Below are 21051 nucleotides of genomic sequence, written 5' to 3'. Positions count from 1 at the left end.
AAAGATTTAGGGGGCCCTGTATTCAAATACTATAGAAGCAGCCTCAAGGACCCCAAGATCTGCTTCATTTGGAACACCGCTGTGTACATAATATGTTAATACTACATATCACTAACAACATGTCCATACAAGTAACACAATTCACAGTCACTGCAGTATATGTGTGTATACATGCCACTGTATATGTTAGTGAATGTTAGTATCACTACAAGTATATATAGATATACATGTACCAGCATGCAGATAGTCATGCTATTGTGTACACCACAACATGCACACAACAACTAGATACCAAGTTTCTGTTGTCTGCTTCGGGGTTTCCTCGTAGTTCGTGTCCCCCTTGGTCCTCCCTCCCCTCCCCCTCCCCACAGCTGTGTCTCCACCTCCACCTTCCCATGTTTGCCCACACGGTATGGAACACTCTGTGAGACAGGTTCCAGTTCCACCACATCTGTGGCCAGTACTTGGGGGAAGTGAACAGACTTGGGATGTGGATGTTGTTCACAAACAACATACTGAATAGACACGGATGGCAGTTTGGGAACACTGTCCACTGTCTCAGAAGACACTCTTGATGTTGCAGATGTGTCTCTTTCAGTGTATTTGGGCATGGGAGGTGAGATGGCTGTGATGGGTGTATGGGGTTTGATGGGTGTATGGGGTGTGATGGGTGTATGGGGTGGGATGGGTGTATCAGGTGGGATCGGGGAGGGGGATGTGTTAGGTGAGAGGGATGTGTGGGGTGAGGTGGAAATGTGGTGAGACACAGGTGTGTGGGTAGGAGTGGGTAAGATGAGATTCTCCAGGTAGTGTGGGGTGATGCTGGCTGTAGGGTGTAGTCTCTGTTACTTATCTGATATATGCATGTATAGTAAATATGTAACAGTTTGAATTTGTGAAGTGTTTAACACTTTAACATTTGTAATAGTATAATCTCCATTTTTCACATTTACAGGGCATATGGTAATAACTATTTTCAAGGTTCATTCCTTAAAATCTGAATCTTTTAAAGACAAGAAGATGTGTTTGGTTCATTCTAATTTTGAATTAGTAATTTTGATTGAGTTACACTGTAAACATTCCAGCTATATTACAATAGAACTGGAAATGATGAAGTCAAGAGGATGCATAATCAACCATGTCACACCCTAGCAAGTGGGAGTTTAGTTTCTTAAGACTCTTGAGATGATCATTTACTGATTACACTGCTACAGAAAAGGTCAACATTGGACAAGATCGATTTTGGTTGACTGAAAATGTCATATTCTAAAATTGCTAAAACTTTGAAGTATTGGTATGAAACTTATCACTCATATGACATGTCCAAAAGGTTTCTTCTTCCTCATATTTTCAAGTTTTGAGCCTGTGACATGACCAAATACATATGTATGGATAATATGAGTAGAAAAGGTTGATTACTTAATTTCAAGAGAACATAAGAGTGTGCATATCAGTGACCTGAGAAGACTGCTGTATCATATTTTGTACTGTTTCTGTATTTTCCTAAGAAAACAGTCTGAGTCTCATTCAAGTCAACACATCTCCCAAACATTATCATGTGTGAAAGTTTTCTTCATTTTTTTAACTATGATTATCCTCGGCAAAAAGGACCTTATCATACCTCTTGGTCTTTAGTAAATGAACAGACAAATTTAGCTAATGGAAAAATCTGCATGTTTTCTATATATAATAATCAAGACCTAATTGTGCCTTACATTTTATGATGCAGTCATGGAATTGTTTAACTCAAAACATGTCAAACTGGATGAAGAATACATGACAAACCTATTTGTATTTCTAAGATAATTCACAACCAGTATACTGAATTCACTGCGACTCAAAAAATGAAGAAGTTACCTTCATGAGCTCACCAAGGTCCAAGTGAGCCTTTGGTTTGACAAATTGTCTGTGTATCTGTGTGGAATGGATTCTTGACGTTTCAATATAAAATAGGCAATATCTCATTTTTTACTATTGGCTATGAGGGGCACTAAATAATCAATACTGACCACTTCTCTCCTCATCACTGTCCTTTATCTCCCATGCCTTTATGTCCACAGACTGACCGGTGTCCCCTGTGTCCGGTGATGGAATGAGAGGTACCTGCAGCTCCAGTCTCCCTGCCTCAGTTTCCACTTTATTCCCCTCTTGGGTGTCCAAGGATCTCCAGGCTGGACCCATATTTTCCAAAGGTGTGGGCTGTGAAAAAGATGGGCCAGCAGAGGGGGCTCGAGGAGGCTGCAAGTTGGCCAGACGATTGCCTACAAAAAGGGAGACGATTGCCTACAAAAAGGGAGACGATTGCATCTTTAGTGAAATGATCTATATGTGAAATGTATTATTGATAATTTCCTAGGGATCTGTGGCTCAAAAGCATGACTGTGATACTGGAGCAGTTCCACTCTATGCATATATGTATGACAAGGCTAAATATACTGGGGGGCATAAAACACATATATCAGGAAGAAAGGTCAGATATATCTTCATTTCTCAAAACATGACATATAAAGGTACAGAAAATGACATCATAATGGTCTAACAATACTAGACAGTTTGCAGAAGATAACTGATGCAACCACTCTTTGCGAGCACATCCAAAACAAGTGGTTTCAGAACTGTCACATGTCTTAATACAATGTCTGTACACCTTGGGCAGACATGCAAGCCCGAAGTCTGCCAGGCATTGACAAGCACAGTATCCAATTCAAATCTTGTGGAATGGCTCTCCAGTGACATTGCAAAGCTTGAGTCAACACAGTTTGGGGAGGATTCCACTGACGTCTCAAACGATGCCCAAGTTCATCCCACAGGTATTCGATTGAGTTCTCATCAATGGCAAAGGCACTGGTTGCAACATCGAGCTTTAAGATTTCCATGAAGAAAAACCAAGTCTGAGCGGAGGTTGACATTAATTGCTCCCCACACAGTAACTCTATATCCTCCACAAGCAGTTACCAACATCTGAACCAGTTAAACTCTATGCTACATCTTCCATAGGCAGTTGCCAACAACTGAACCAGTTCTCTTCTATGCTACACCTTCCATAGGCAGTTGCCAACAACTGAACCAGTTCTCCTCTATGCTACATCTTCCTTAGGCAGTTGCCAACAACTGAACCAGTTCTCCTCTATGCTACACCTTCCATAGGCAGTTGCCAACATCTGAACCAGTTCTCTTCTATGTTACACCTTCCATAGTCAGTTGCCAACATCTGAACCAGTTCTCCTTACACCTTCCATAGGCAGTTGCCAACAACTGAACCAGTTCTCTTCTATGTTACACCTTCGATAGGCAGTTGCCAACAACTGAACCAGTTCTCTATGCTACACCTTCCATAGGCAGTTGCCAACAACTGAACCAGTTCTCCTCTATGCTACACCTTCCATAGGCAGTTGCCAACAACTGAACCAGTTCTCTTCTATGTTACATCTTCCATAGGCAGTTGCCAACAACTGAACCAGTGCACCTCTATGCTACACCTTCCATAGGCAGTTGCCAACAACTGAACCAGTGCACCTCTATGCTACACCTTCCATAGGCAGTTGCCAACAACTGAACCAGTTCTCCTCTATGCTACACCTTCCATAGGCAGTTGCCAACAACTAAAACCAGTGCACCTCTATGCTACACCTTCCATAGGCAGTTGCCAACAACTGAACCAGTTCTCCTCTATGCTACACCTTCCATAGGCAGTTGCCAACAACTGAACCAGTTCTCCTCTATGCTACACCTTCCATAGGCAGTTGCCAACAACTGAACCAGTTCTCCTCTATGCTACACCTTCCATAGGCAGTTTCCAACAACTGAACCAGTGCACCTCTATGCTACACCTTCCATAGGCAGTTGCCAACAACTGAACCAGTTCTCCTCTATGCTACACCTTCCATAGGCAGTTGCCAACAACTGAACCAGTTCTCCTCTATGCTACACCTTCCATAGGCAGTTGCCAACAACTGAACCAGTTCTCCTCTATGCTACACCTTCCATAGGCAGTTGCCAACAACTGAACCAGTTCTCCTCTATGCTACACCTTCCATAGGCAGTTGCCAACAACTGAACCAGTGCACCTCTATGCTACACCTTCCATAGGCAGTTGCCAACAACTGAACCAGTTCTCCTCTATGCTACACCTTCCATAGGCAGTTGCCAACAACTGAACCAGTTCTCCTCTATGCTACACCTTCCATAGGCAGTTGCCAACAACTGAAACAGTTCTCCTCTATGCTACACCTTCCATAGGCAGTTTCCAACAACTGAACCAGTTCACATCTGCCACACCTCCCACAGGTACAACTGCCAATATCTGAACCAGTTCTCCTTTATGCAGGTCAGGTTAGGTGTGCTGTCTTAAGTTGAACCAGGTAACCTCTGTTTCTTATGTGACTATGATCTGTTGACAAGGTATATCAACAGAACTAGAAGTACAACACGACTGATACTGCCATTGCAGCTGAAAATGCTTACCTGTGACATTCCCCTCTACCTTCTGACAGGAATTTTGATTTATTACCAATAGCCTAATCTTCGTACACTGGGGACTAATGCTCCCAATCTGAAGACTTTCAAGATTCTAGATATGAAACACTTACTTTCTTATCATTATCAACTGAAATAAAAGCACTCCAAGCTAAGCCATTACCTCTCCTGTTGGCAGACAGACTGTATGAAGTAGCTGAACGGGGGTACTTAAGAGATGGTGTTGTTGATTCAAGCTTCTTACTGTACACTTGGATACAGTGATATACTGATAACAATATTGCTGTTGAACTTACGTCTACTCTCAGCATTAGATAACGGTGTAGAATAAGCTTTTCGGTTCTGTTTCCAGGAGCTACCATCCAGGCTTTTCTTGGAGGGGTTTCTCTTCTGTAATGCCTGCAGCCGAGGTCAAGAATGAAAGTTCATAGCATCTTTAAGTTACTGAAAATGAGCATTATAGCACGTAGAAGTATTTTTGTGATATGAATATGAAATCTGAGGAAATCTGATACTGCAACTTTAATCTACGTATATATCCAAATTACATCCTAACAACTTGAAGATCAAAGTCAATATCTGTATTAGTAATTAAAACTGTTCATGTAAGGGACCGACCATTAGATATTCTAGGAGGGGGACAATTTATTCCCCCTTCCCCCCGGAATATGAAAAGGTCAGTCCGATAGGGATAACATCCAAAGATAAGAATCTTATATTTAACATGGACCCTAAATATCGTATTGAGAGTCCATGGTTTTAAGTATGTTTCAGTCTGACATTATGTGGAATAAAAAATAAAACTTGGGGCAACATACAACATACAAGTTGTGCAGAAAAGTAAATCAACATTCAAATATAACCATGTCACATTAAGAAATTTAACATTCAAACATAACATTCATTATAACTATGTCGTATAAAGAGAATCAACATTTAAATATAACTATGTCGTATAAAGAGAATCAACATTCAAATATAACTATGTCACATTAAGAAATTTAACATTCAAATATAACATTCATTATAACTATGTCGTATAAAGAGAATCAACATTTAAATATAACTATGTCGTATAAAGAGAATCAACATTCAAATATAACTATGTCGCATTAAGAAATTCAACATTCAAATATAACATTCATTATAACTATGTTGTATAAAGAGAATCAACATTTAAATATAACTATGTCGTATAAAGAGAATCAACATTTAAATATAACTATGTCGTATAAAAAGAATCAACATTTAAACATAAATATGTCGTATAAAGAAAATCAACATTCAAATATAACTATGTCATACAAAGAGAATCAACATTCAAATATAACTATGTCGTATAAAGAGAATCAACATTCAAATATAACTATGTCGTATAAAGAAAATCAACATTCAAATATAACTATGTCGTACAAAGAGAATCAACATTTAAATATAACTATGTCGTATAAAGAAAATGAACATTCACATATAACTATGTCATATAAAGAGAATCAACATTTGAATATAACTGTCATATAAAGAAAATGAACATTCAAATATAACTGTCGTATAAAGAAAATGAACATTCAAATATAACTATGTCGTATAAAGAGAATCAACATTTAAATATAACTATGTCGTATAAAGAAAATCAACATTCAAATATAACTATGTCGTATAAAGAGAATCAACATTCAAATATAACTATGTCGTATAAAGAGAATCAACATTTAAATATAACTATGTCGTATAAAGAAAATCAACATTCAAATATAACTATGTCTTATAAAAAAAATCAACATTCAAATATAACTATGTCGTATAAAGAAAATCAACATTCAAATATAACTATGTCGTATAAAGAAAATCAACAATGTCTGAAACTAAAATGAGAAAAACATGTCACCAATTTACAAGCATTACCTAGAACAGAAACCAAACTAAAAACATCAGAACATAAGAAGAAACAAATACTTTTCAAAAGTAAACAAAAATATCCTTAAAACAAATGACAACAGTTTGGACAACTACCACTGCTCTTCTGAGATTGGCCTGTCCAACCTTCCGCGCTGAGTCTTGAAAGTACTGCATGTGGGACTGAAACCGATCACAGGGGCGTGGCAGCCATCTACTCTCTCCCGCCCCATGCTGGCACCCACAAGAAAAACTTCATTTAATTATAATTTCTTCAAGATAAGAGTCCCAAAAATAGTCTGAAAATATTTTTTCTAAACAGATGATTGTTATTCCTTGATTGGACAACAGAATGAAATGAAGAAACCTTTACCACAGATGAATGTAAGAGACTTGTTAAAAAAGTTATGGCACATAAAGCCTGACTTTTACTCTCCAGTAATAACTTTTAGATTGGAGGTTAACAATCACACAACTTTATTTCCCATAAATCAGTTTATCACTGTTTTCAACAACAGGTTTTGGTGACATAACATCTGAGGCACGTGATCTCACATTTGGGCTCATCATGACAAGACCATGATGTGACTAGCCACTACCGCTCAGAAAAAAAGGCAATGACAGTACAAGTACCAACCCTATCATGTGGTCATGTTACGAACAACTCATTGTGAATGTAAGGAAGATGTTTGCTATATGAAATGTATTGTACATTACTGTTTTCTGACAGTAGGTAGAAGACATTGTTGAAGCTTAATGACTCAGTTGCACTTGTAATGTTTTGGTTGGGTCCCACAGAAGTCTCTTATTGAAGGAATACAAGTGTTTCATTTAATAAAACATGTAATGTTAAACTCAATGAACATATAGAAGAAATATACTCATTTTACATGTTTCAGGTAATGCAAGCTGATATTGTAAAAAAACAATGAATCAAGTGACAATCATTAGCAAGAACCATTGCTGGTATAATCAACAATGTCCCGCACGACAGATCGTACTGTGATAACCTGTAACAAGTTAGGAAATGATTCCACCTGAAAGACTTCAATGTGCATGTACTGGGTACACAAGCTGTCATCAGACACCTTGCATTAGAACTGGAAGCACCTGGTGCAAGTACAATTGGTTGTTTTGTGAAATGAAGTTTAATCAAGACATCTGGTGTCATATTATATTATTTTTCCAATGCCCTGGTATTTATATAGATAGCAACGGTGGAAGTAAGTGTGACTGCCTTTCTATTTATACAGATACCAATGGTGGAAGTAAGTGTGACTGCCCTGGTATTTATACAGATACCAACGGTGGTAGTAAGTGTGACTGCCCTGGTATTTATAGATACCAATGGTGGTAGTAAATGTGACTGCCCTGGTATTTATACAGATACCAACGTTGGTAGTAAGTGTGACTGCCCTGGTATTTATACAGATGCCAATGGTGGTAGTAAATGTGACTGCCCTGGTATTTATAGATACCAATGGTGGAAGTAAGTGTGACTGCCCTGGTATTTATAGATACCAATGGTGGAAGTAAGTGTGACTGCCCTGGTATTAATACAGATACCAATGGTGGAAGTAAGTGTGACTGCCCTGGTATTTATACAGATACCAATGGTGGAAGTAAGTGTGACTGCCCTGGTATTAATACAGATACCAATGGTGGTAGTGTGACTGCCCTGGTATTTATACAGATACCAATGGTGGTAGTGTGACTGCCCTGGTATTTATAAAGATAACCAATGGTGGTAGTGTGACTGCCCTGGTATTTATAAAGATAACCAATGGTGGTAGTAAGTGTGACTGCCCTGGTATTTATACAGATACCAATGGTGGAAGTAAGTGTGACTGCCCTGGTATTTATAAAGATAACCAACGGTGGTAGTAAGTGTGACTGCCCTGGTATTTATACAGATACCAATGGTGGAAGTAAGTGTGACTGCCCTGGTATTTATACAGATGCCAATGGTGGAAGTACGTGTGACTGCCCTGGTATTTATACAGATACCAATGGTGGAAGTAAGTGTGACTGCCCTGGTGTTTATACAGATACCAATGGAGGTAGTAAGTGTGACTGCCCTGGTATTTATACAGATACCAATGGTGGAAGTAAGTGTGACTGCCCTGGTATTTATACAGATACCAATGGTGGAAGTAAGTGTGACTGCCCTGGTATTTATACATATACCAATGGTGGAAGTAAGTGTGACTGCCCTGGTATTTATACAGATACCAATGGTGGAAGTAAGTGTGACTGCCCTGGTATTTATAGATACCAATGGTGGAAGTAAGTGTGACTGCCCTGGTATTTATACAGATACCAATGGTGGAAGTAAGTGTGACTGCCCTGGTATTTATACAGATACCAATGGTGGAAGTAAGTATGACTGCCCTGGTATTTATAAAGATACCAATGGTGGAAGTAAGTGTGACTGCCCTGGTATTTATACAGATACCAATGGTGGAAGTAAGTGTGACTGCCCTGGTATTTATACAGATACCAATGGTGGAAGTAAGTGTGATTGCCCTGGTATTTATACAGATACCAATGGTGGAAGTAAGTGTGACTGCCCTGGTACTTATACAGATACCAATGGTGGAAGTAAGTGTGATTGCCCTGGTATTTATACAGATACCAATGGTGGAAGTAAGTGTGACTGCCGTGGTATTTATAAACATAACCAACGGTGGTAGTAAGTGTGACTGCCCTGGTATTTATACAGATACCAATGGTGGTAGTGTGACTGCCCTGGTATTTATACAGATACCAATGGTGGAAGTAAGTGTGACTGCCCTGGTATTTATACAGATACCAATGGTGGAAGTAAGTGTGATTGCCCTGGTATTTATACAGATACCAATGGTGGAAGTAAGTGTGACTGCCGTGGTATTTATAAACATAACCAACGGTGGTAGTAAGTGTGACTGCCCTGGTATTTATACAGATACCAATGGTGGAAGTAAGTGTGACTGCCCTGGTATTTATAGATACCAATGGTGGAAGTAAGTGTGACTGCCCTGGTATTTATACAGATGCCAATGGTGGAAGTAAGTGTGACTGCCCTGGTATTTATACAGATACCAATGGTGGAAGTAAGTGTGACTGCCCTGGTATTTATAAAGATAACCAACGGTGGTAGTAAGTGTGACTGCCCTGGTATTTATACAGATACCAATGGTCGAAGTAAGTGTGACTGCCCTGGTATTTATACAGATACCAATGGTGGTAGTAAGTGTGACTGCCCTGGTATTTATAGATACCAATGGTGGAAGTAAGTGTGACTGCCCTGGTATTTATACAGATACCAATGGTGGTAGTGTGACTGCCCTGGTATTTATACAGATACCAATGGTGGTAGTGTGACTGCCCTGGTATTAATACAGATACCAATGGTGGTAGTGAGACTGCCCTGGTATTTATACAGATACCAATGGTGGTAGTAAGTGTGACTGCCCTGGTATTAATACAGATACCAATGGTGGTAGTGTGACTGCCCTGGTATTTATACAGATACCAATGGTGGTAGTGTGACTGCCCTGGTATTTATAAAGATAACCAATGGTGGTAGTAAGTGTGACTGCCCTGGTATTTATACAGATACCAATGGTGGTAGTAAGTGTGACTGCCCTGGTATTTATACAGATACCAATGGTGGAAGTAAGTGTGACTGCCCTGGTATTTATACAGATACCAATGGTGGAAGTAAGTGTGACTGCCCTGGTATTTATACAGATACCAATGGTGGAAGTAAGTGTGACTGCCCTGGTATTTATACAGATGCCAATGGTGGAAGTAAGTGTGACTGCCCTGGTATTTATACAGATGCCAATGGTGGAAGTAAGTGTGACTGCCCTGGTATTTATACAGATACCAATGGTGGAAGTAAGTGTGACTGCCCTGGTATTTATAAAGATAACCAATGGTGGTAGTAAGTGTGACTGCCCTGGTATTTATACAGATACCAATGGTGGTAGTAAGTGTGACTGCCCTGGTATTTATAGATACCAATGGTGGAAGTAAGTGTGACTGCCCTGGTATTTATACAGATACCAATGGTGGTAGTGAGACTGCCCTGGTATTTATACAGATACCAATGGTGGTAGTGTGACTGCCCTGGTATTTATACAGATACCAATGGTGGTAGTGAGACTGCCCTGGTATTTATACAGATACCAATGGTGGTAGTAAGTGTGACTGCCCTGGTATTTATAGATACCAATGGTGGTAGTAAGTGTGACTGCCCTGGTATTTATACAGATACCAATGGTGGAAGTAAGTGTGACTGCCCTGGTATTTATACAGATACCAATGGTGGAAGTAAGTGTGACTGCCCTGGTATTTATACAGATACCAATGGTGGAAGTAAGTGTGACTGCCCTGGTATTTATAGATACCAATGGTGGTAGTAAGTGTGACTGCCCTGGTATTTATAGATACCAATGGTGGTAGTAAGTGTGACTGCCCTGGTATTTATACAGATACCAATGGTGGTAGTGTGACTGCCCTGGTATTTATAAAGATAACCAACGGTGGTAGTAAGTGTGACTGCCCTGGTATTTATACAGATACCAATGGTGGAAGTAAGTGTGACTGCCCTGGTATTAATACAGATACCAATGGTGGTAGTGTGACTGCCCTGGTATTTATACAGATACCAATGGTGGTAGTGTGACTGCCCTGGTATTTATACAGATACCAATGGTGGAAGTAAGTGTGACTGCCCTGGTATTTATAGATACCAATGGTGGAAGTAAGTGTGACTGCCCTGGTATTAATACAGATACCAATGGTGGTAGTGTGACTGCCCTGGTATTTATACAGATACCAATGGTGGTAGTGTGACTGCCCTGGTATTTATAAAGATAACCAATGGTGGTAGTAAGTGTGACTGCCCTGGTATTTATACAGATACCAATGGTGGAAGTAAGTGTGACTGCCCTGGTATTTATAAAGATAACCAACGGTGGTAGTAAGTGTGACTGCCCTGGTATTTATACAGATACCAATGGTGGAAGTAAGTGTGACTGCCCTGGTATTAATACAGATACCAATGGTGGTAGTGTGACTGCCCTGGTATTTATAGATACCAATGGTGGTAGTGTGACTGCCCTGGTATTTATACAGATACCAATGGTGGAAGTAAGTGTGACTGCCCTGGTATTAATACAGATACCAATGGTGGTAGTGTGACTGCCCTGGTATTTATAAAGATAACCAATGGTGGTAGTAAGTGTGACTGCCCTGGTGTTTATACAGATACCAATGGTGGAAGTAAGTGTGACTGCCCTGGTATTTATAAAGATAACCAACGGTGGTAGTAAGTGTGACTGCCCTGGTATTTATACAGATACCAATGGTGGAAGTAAGTGTGACTGCCCTGGTATTTATACAGATGCCAATGGTGGAAGTAAGTGTGACTGCCCTGGTATTTATACAGATACCAATGGTGGAAGTAAGTGTGACTGCCCTGGTGTTTATACAGATACCAATGGAGGTAGTAAGTGTGACTGCCCTGGTATTTATACAGATACCAATGGTGGAAGTAAGTGTGACTGCCCTGGTATTTATACAGATACCAATGGTGGAAGTAAGTGTGACTGCCCTGGTATTTATAGATACCAATGGTGGAAGTAAGTGTGACTGCCCTGGTATTTATACAGATGCCAATGGTGGAAGTAAGTGTGACTGCCCTGGTATTTATACAGATGCCAATGGTGGAAGTAAGTGTGACTGCCCTGGTATTTATACAGATACCAATGGTGGAAGTAAGTGTGACTGCCCTGGTATTTATAAAGATAACCAACGGTGGTAGTAAGTGTGACTGCCCTGGTATTTATACAGATACCAATGGTGGTAGTAAGTGTGACTGCCCTGGTATTTATAGATACCAATGGTGGAAGTAAGTGTGACTGCCCTGGTATTTATACAGATACCAATGGTGGTAGTGAGACTGCCCTGGTATTTATACAGATACCAATGGTGGTAGTAAGTGTGACTACCCTGGTATTTATAGATACCAATGGTGGAGTAAGTGTGACTGCCCTGGTATTTATACAGATACCAATGGTGGTAGTGTGACTGCCCTGGTATTTATACAGATACCAATGGTGGAAGTAAGTGTGACTGCCCTGGTGTTTATACAGATACCAATGGAGGTAGTAAGTGTGACTGCCCTGGTATTTATACAGATACCAATGGTGGAAGTAAGTGTGACTGCCCTGGTATTTATAGATACCAATGGTGGAAGTAAGTGTGACTGCCTTGGTATTAATACAGATACCAATGGTGGTAGTGTGACTGCCCTGGTATTTATACAGATACCAATGGTGGTAGTGTGACTGCCCTGGTATTTATAAAGATACCAATGGTGGAAGTAAGTGTGACTGCCCTGGTATTTATAGATACCAATGGTGGTAGTGTGACTGCCCTGGTATTTATACAGATACCAATGGTGGTAGTGTGACTGCCCTGGTATTTATAGATACCAATGGTGGTAGTAAGTGTGACTGCCCTGGTATTTATAGATACCAATGGTGGTAGTAAGTGTGACTGCCCTGGTATTTATAAAGATAACCAATGGTGGTAGTAAGTGTGACTGCCCTGGTATTTATACAGATACCAATGGTGGTAGTAAGTGTGACTGCCCTGGTATTTATAGATACCAATGGTGGAAGTAAGTGTGACTGCCCTGGTATTTATACAGATACCAATGGTGGTAGTGAGACTGCCCTGGTATTTATACAGATACCAATGGTGGTAGTGTGACTGCTCTGGTATTTATACAGATACCAATGGTGGTAGTGAGACTGCCCTGGTATTTATACAGATACCAATGGTCGTAGTAAGTGTGACTGCCCTGGTATTTATAGATACCAATGGTGGTAGTAAGTGTGACTGCCCTGGTATTTATACAGATACCAATGGTGGAAGTAAGTGTGACTGCCCTGGTATTTATACAGATACCAATGGTGGAAGTAAGTGTGACTGCCCTGGTATTTATACAGATACCAATGGTGGAAGTAAGTGTGACTGCCCTGGTATTTATAGATACCAATGGTGGTAGTAAGTGTGACTGCCCTGGTATTTATAGATACCAATGGTGGTAGTAAGTGTGACTGCCCTGGTATTTATACAGATACCAATGGTGGTAGTGTGACTGCCCTGGTATTTATAAAGATAACCAACGGTGGTAGTAAGTGTGACTGCCCTGGTATTTATACAGATACCAATGGTGGAAGTAAGTGTGACTGCCCTGGTATTAATACAGATACCAATGGTGGTAGTGTGACTGCCCTGGTATTTATACAGATACCAATGGTGGTAGTGTGACTGCCCTGGTATTTATACAGATACCAATGGTGGAAGTAAGTGTGACTGCCCTGGTATTTATAGATACCAATGGTGGAAGTAAGTGTGACTGCCCTGGTATTAATACAGATACCAATGGTGGTAGTGTGACTGCCCTGGTATTTATACAGATACCAATGGTGGTAGTGTGACTGCCCTGGTATTTATAAAGATAACCAATGGTGGTAGTAAGTGTGACTGCCCTGGTATTTATACAGATACCAATGGTGGAAGTAAGTGTGACTGCCCTGGTATTTATAAAGATAACCAACGGTGGTAGTAAGTGTGACTGCCCTGGTATTTATACAGATACCAATGGTGGAAGTAAGTGTGACTGCCCTGGTATTAATACAGATACCAATGGTGGTAGTGTGACTGCCCTGGTATTTATAGATACCAATGGTGGTAGTGTGACTGCCCTGGTATTTATACAGATACCAATGGTGGAAGTAAGTGTGACTGCCCTGGTATTAATACAGATACCAATGGTGGTAGTGTGACTGCCCTGGTATTTATAAAGATAACCAATGGTGGTAGTAAGTGTGACTGCCCTGGTGTTTATACAGATACCAATGGTGGAAGTAAGTGTGACTGCCCTGGTATTTATAAAGATAACCAACGGTGGTAGTAAGTGTGACTGCCCTGGTATTTATACAGATACCAATGGTGGAAGTAAGTGTGACTGCCCTGGTATTTATACAGATGCCAATGGTGGAAGTAAGTGTGACTGCCCTGGTATTTATACAGATACCAATGGTGGAAGTAAGTGTGACTGCCCTGGTGTTTATACAGATACCAATGGAGGTAGTAAGTGTGACTGCCCTGGTATTTATACAGATACCAATGGTGGAAGTAAGTGTGACTGCCCTGGTATTTATACAGATACCAATGGTGGAAGTAAGTGTGACTGCCCTGGTATTTATAGATACCAATGGTGGAAGTAAGTGTGACTGCCCTGGTATTTATACAGATGCCAATGGTGGAAGTAAGTGTGACTGCCCTGGTATTTATACAGATGCCAATGGTGGAAGTAAGTGTGACTGCCCTGGTATTTATACAGATACCAATGGTGGAAGTAAGTGTGACTGCCCTGGTATTTATAAAGATAACCAACGGTGGTAGTAAGTGTGACTGCCCTGGTATTTATACAGATACCAATGGTGGTAGTAAGTGTGACTGCCCTGGTATTTATAGATACCAATGGTGGAAGTAAGTGTGACTGCCCTGGTATTTATACAGATACCAATGGTGGTAGTGAGACTGCCCTGGTATTTATACAGATACCAATGGTGGTAGTAAGTGTGACTACCCTGGTATTTATAGATACCAATGGTGGAGTAAGTGTGACTGCCCTGGTATTAATACAGATACCAATGGTGGTAGTGTGACTGCCCTGGTATTTATACAGATACCAATGGTGGAAGTAAGTGTGACTGCCCTGGTGTTTATACAGATACCAATGGAGGTAGTAAGTGTGACTGCCCTGGTATTTATACAGATACCAATGGTGGAAGTAAGTGTGACTGCCCTGGTATTTATAGATACCAATGGTGGAAGTAAGTGTGACTGCCTTGGTATTAATACAGATACCAATGGTGGTAGTGTGACTGCCCTGGTATTTATACAGATACCAATGGTGGTAGTGTGACTGCCCTGGTATTTATAAAGATACCAATGGTGGAAGTAAGTGTGACTGCCCTGGTATTTATAGATACCAATGGTGGTAGTGTGACTGCCCTGGTATTTATACAGATACCAATGGTGGTAGTGTGACTGCCCTGGTATTTATAGATACCAATGGTGGTAGTAAGTGTGACTGCCCTGGTATTTATAGATACCAATGGTGGTAGTAAGTGTGACTGCCCTGGTATTTATACAGATACCAATGGTGGTAGTGTGACTGCCCTGGTATTTATAAAGATAACCAACGGTGGTAGTAAGTGTGACTGCCCTGGTATTTATACAGATACCAATGGTGGAAGTAAGTGTGACTGCCCTGGTATTTATACAGATACCAATGGTGGAAGTAAGTGTGACTGCCCTGGTATTTATACAGATACCAATGGTGGAAGTAAGTGTGACTGCCCTGGTATTTATAGATACCAATGGTGGTAGTGTGACTGCCCTGGTATTTATTCAGATACCAATGGTGGTAGTGTGACTGCCCTGGTATTTATAAAGATAACCAACGGTGGTAGTAAGTGTGACTGCCCTGGTATTTATACAGATACCAATGGTGGAAGTAAGTGTGACTGCCCTGGTATTTATAGATACCAATGGTGGTAGTGTGACTGCCCTGGTATTTATTCAGATACCAATGGTGGTAGTGTGACTGCCCTGGTATTTATAAAGATAACCAACGGTGGTAGTAAGTTTGACTGCCCTGGTATTTATAAAGATAACCAACGTTGGTAGTAAGTGTGACTGCCCTGGTATTTATACAGATACCAATGGTGGTAGTAAGTGGGACTGATACTGGACGACATGTACGCTAGTACCTCACTGTGGTAACACTGTGAACATATTCACCTGTCTGCACACTGTTGTGAAGCACTTCTCAATGACAGGCGGAGTGTTGACAAAGCTGAGGTACGCCTTATCCTGAACTGGCTGTAATAGACATTCTCTTGACATGCACAATCTATATCCTATTCTTACATTTAATGTATATGTATTCACGGTCATGGTAATGGGAAGAAATAAGTGACAACACATATTGCATGAAATTTATTTCAGTTTTCATTTTCTCTTGAGATTAGCCATAAAAAAGTTGTCATTATATATGTAAAGTCTTTTCATCCATATAATAAACTTAAAGCACCTAGCTTACAGTAAAGTTTGGGAAGGGTTGACACATAGCAGATCAGTAACTGACTGTAGTTAAGTTCTTGATATCACATGAATATTCTCCTGTATCAATCTACTCAAAAAACAAGGGAAGTGAGATCTGATTGGTTCATGTGATCTTGATAAATCCCTATAACCTGCTTCAAAGAAAAAAGCCACACGCTCAATGTCAATGGAAGTCACGTGACATAGCAAAAGTTAACCTCAGTTTAATCGAACAGCAGTTGTCTATCAATTTTAAAGTTGTTTTAATTCTTTTTTAATGTCATATTAAAACATGTCTGTAAGATAAATTCGTTGTGGCTGGATCACTTGGGGTACATGGGGGTTTATGAATCCCTCGTTAGGTTTTTACCCCACGCGTGTATGGCTCATTGTACATAATCTAACGTTGGATGTATGAAAACCACATGTACCACTCGTGATAAAACTACAACTGATATAGTGGTAAATATGTTTTCATTAACCTAGAGGAAATAGAGCTCCAAATTTCAAGTTCTCTGTTTTCCCTAAAACACTCTCTTTGTCCATTTTGTTTCTGCCCACAAAGCACTGCCATACACATACTTCGATAATTGAAGCAACTCTTACATTTTAACTTGAATTTGTTGACATCACAGCGATTAACTTGGACTATTCTATACGTGAGTGCTGGGAGAAGTGAGGTGAAACAGGGTTATTGCACTTATATAGCAATGTGCATGCACGTGTCTGTGTGTGGCTGCTTGTACTAGTCCAGACTAATATCGTTGACATAGTGCTAGCTCACTGAGACACCATGCCGCAATTTAACATGAATATACCACTCAGACACAGTATACTGACTCAAAGCCGACTATTCCTTCATTTGGGCCCTAACAAGTGTCAGCCAGGGTAACACCAAGTACCTTCTTTTAACATCTTTTGATATAACGTGACCTAGTTGAACCCCCAACCTTCCGTTCTCTTGGCGGACACTCTTCCACTAGACCACGCAGGCGGTCTTGTGAGTGCTGGTAACTCTCAGTGATGTCTGGTGGTTCCAAACATGATAACAGTGTCCAAGTGTGAATACTACACCAGCAAATACCAACAAACACAAACAAATCAAATATGAAGTACTTATGAAGCCTTTTGCTCATTATGGAGTGAGGAGAAAAAATTAGAGGTAGAAGATTAAATGCTTGCAGGTTTATATGGTCATATATAACTGAATTAGGTTTCATGACATCTTTGCAAACAATGCAAATTATTTGCATCCTGTCTCAACTGTCATGCAATATTTTGCATCTGAGAAAACCATGACATTATCTGAAAGTGCCTGCAAACCATGACTCAGAAAGAAATACTTTCCTATAATTATTTCCATCTGCGGCTATCAAGTGATTGGGAACCAATGCCTGACCCATCCAAATTGCATGCTTTCAAACTCTAAAAGCTGCAGGCTGTGACTAAACTCTTCAGGACCTCAGTAAGAAAACTGCAACTTACTTTGACAACTAAATCCCACATGGATTTACTGCAGGCATAAGGGTCCATACAAATTTGAAACTGAAGGCCTGACAAAAGATCTACCTGCCACGGGCCTACGGGCAGGCGCTAATTTTGAACACTGTTCCTGTCATACCTTAATGTTACAGATAAAGATTCAGGGGGTCCTCAGATTCAAATAGTAGACCCCAGGAACCCCCATTATTTCAACACTGTAGGATAGAAAATGGCTGACTAATCCCCAAAGAGATATTTGATGATGCATACCAAGTTTTTCAGTTTCCACTGGTCAATAAGTTTCAGCAATGTTGTTCAAGACTCAGGATGTACTAACACTACAATCCATCTTCATATTAACCACATACCAACTTTCACTACTGGGTTATCCAATATGTGTCCAGGACACCTTCAAATAGCAACCTTTTAACAAAGAAAATCCATCAGCCAAGAATAGAAAAGTTGCCTGTTAAAGGTGATAAATGAGGCTCATAAATATTTTGCAACATGGAATTGCTTCTTCCCGACATGCTTTACAAAATTGAAGCTTACCTGGTCTGGTTACAAGGTGTGAACTTGGAATTCTAATGGTGCCACTGCCACTGTCACTGTCACTTTATAGGAGATTTGGCACAGACTCAAAACCAAGCCATAGCAATTTCACTTGTGTACAGAATCTGCTTGAAACACTCATGGGCACATGAGCATGACAACAAGTGAATATTGTGTAGCCTGTCAAAGATTAATCCCAATGTAATTATTCAAAGATTAAGATGGGGCACAAGTCCGCCTGTTGTTTTAAGTACTGCATTTTACTGTGCAGAGTTCAGTCCCTTAGGGCTGATAGGATCAAATGACAGTGGTATCGAATCACAGAATCACCCTGATTATGATCTTTGTTTTGCAAGCACCTTATTCATGCTCTAAAGTCTAGCTGATGTAGTGGAAGTGCCAGACCTGCATCACTTTGGGCTTTCCTCCTACATTAAACTGACATGCTGTATAAAATATAACTTAAATACTGTTCAAAGCAGGATTAAACCAAACTCATCCACAAAACATCTATGAAGAAACTTTTACAGAAGCATTTGAAGCTCGCTTATAGATCATTCCTAACCATGTATACCAAGGGCGGATCCAACATTTATAAAAGAGAGGGGTCCAAAATAGGGGGTGTTACGATAAATCGAAATGGCTGGGGAGTAAATCTCATGAAAATATTTGTTCACTTTATATTATTAATGATACTGATAATTCCTGTGAATACTCTATCTCTATTGGATGAGGGCCAGAATTGATTTACTATTACATTGGCATTTATTTCCCCACTCTGTGTCTGTCGTAGGCTGGAAATTGGTGACCTAACCCACCGTAAAGTGCATGAGTGAGTGATGTCACTTCTGGTGTTTGTGACGACATTTATGATACCTTGTTAACCTAACCTTAAACTAGTCTCACACTTACTAGACAATTTGGTATGGAAGGTTAACTCACCACCTAAGGACAACTGCTGAGGATTAATGCACTACATCGCCCATTCCCACTTTCTTCCCACGTTTCTTCCTTGCAAAGGGAGAAGGTTATTGGCGGACGTTGACTGGGCTGCTACTACTGGTCGTAGACTGTATATGCCATGTAGTTCTGGCTGGATATCTTGTAAGATAAAAGATTTTAATGTATACAAGGCCTGGATCTTTTTAAGCAGCAAATACTGGTTTCTCAAGCTGTGCTTGATGATAGATTGGTGTAACGTTTCACTATTATACACTCGTCCGCTGTCCTGGAACTTGATCCACCATGTCCTATAGTTATCCTAGCTCTGCGACAATACCATGAACCGATATGCTAAACGACACATGGTCTATGGCCATGGGGAATGCTGGTGGTAGAATAGCATTAAGTGATGATTGAGCCATGGTATGCAACCCATCTCACAGTGGCCTTGTGGCCAAGGGTATCCATCCTGGCGGTGACGAAGGCACATTTTATCTGAGTAGAGGGTACGGCAGGGGTTTCACTCCTTCTTCCGTTACCCGACTGCACCACCTCCTCCTCACTACGTGGTCTCTTTGCCCAGGGAGTTGATGGATGTCCGCTTCGGTACTGCTGTGGCTAGTGGTGTCCTGTTGCCAAACAGTTGCAAGATAAGATTTCACAGTAGCTATCTGCTAGGCCATTTCCTCCTGCAGATTACACTAAGATACAAGTAGCAGCTGGGTAATGTCCTCCAAGGTAATCAGTGCAGGTGGTAGGGACAGTACAGCCTGATAGGTAGCGTCAATCATTCTTCAACCTGGAATTTCTGATGAATCCATTATGGCTGGTGGAGACATAGCTGTGATACTCTTAGTCATCTCCACTGCCATCTTGGCCTTGGAAGAAGTCGACAATTAGCCATCCGCTGAATACAGTTGTGGCTAATGAGTCTTCTATCCTCCCTGCACTTCCAGCAATGACTGTGTGGATGTCCCATCACACAGTTGGAAGTAGGACTCTGGGTCGCTATCAAGAGTTCTAACACACTTGTAACTTTATGAAAATAACTCTAAACATAAAAAATATGTTACCACTGAGTAAACATGTTTTTAGACTGGTTGCAAACTAGATAGTGACTCCATGACAATAATAACACCCAACATGTAGGCATACACAGGAAAAAGTGACTCCGACTGATGTGATCAGTGCTCATGGGGTAAAATTAAGTGCTGATTTCTGGTTGGACAGTGTTCGAAATAAGCGTCGGCCCGTCGGCCCATGGCAGGTGGATCTCGTGTTGGACACATAGTTTCAAACTTGTATGGGTCCTTATGGCCTGCAGTAAATTTACATGTTGGTTTATTTTTATCACAATAAGCTGCAGTTTCTTAATAATAAATTTGGGCCTGAAGAGTTTAGTCAGGGCCTGCAGCTTCTGAAGACTGTGGGTCCTGATGGCAGCCTAGCATTTTGTACTACTAAAACACTGCACCAAATGAAGAAAAATAAACTACTGCTATAGGCCCCTGGTGATACCTCGTG

General features: G+C 40.5%; 1 protein-coding gene across 1 annotated transcript in view; it reads right to left on the bottom strand.

Moving 5' to 3' along the window:
- The window catches only part of LOC139475087 (uncharacterized), a 57681-nt gene that overhangs the window by 15303 nt on the left and 21327 nt on the right, over positions 1-21051 (bottom strand). The window contains exons 3-6 of the mRNA XM_071258333.1: positions 16249-16329; positions 6490-6606; positions 4773-4875; positions 2010-2261 (exon numbers count right to left, since the gene is read on the bottom strand). Of these exons, the coding sequence (XP_071114434.1) occupies positions 2010-2261; positions 4773-4875; positions 6490-6606; positions 16249-16329 (553 nt within the window). The remainder of the gene's footprint in view (positions 1-2009; positions 2262-4772; positions 4876-6489; positions 6607-16248; positions 16330-21051) is intronic.

The sequence above is a fragment of the Haliotis cracherodii genome, unplaced genomic scaffold (assembly GCF_022045235.1).
Source record: "Haliotis cracherodii isolate W230 unplaced genomic scaffold, xgHalCrac1.p SCAF_3, whole genome shotgun sequence".
NCBI lineage: Eukaryota > Metazoa > Mollusca > Gastropoda > Lepetellida > Haliotidae > Haliotis > Haliotis cracherodii.
The sequence above is the reverse complement of the archived record's forward strand: the minus strand, read 5'-3'. Positions and strand labels throughout refer to the sequence as shown.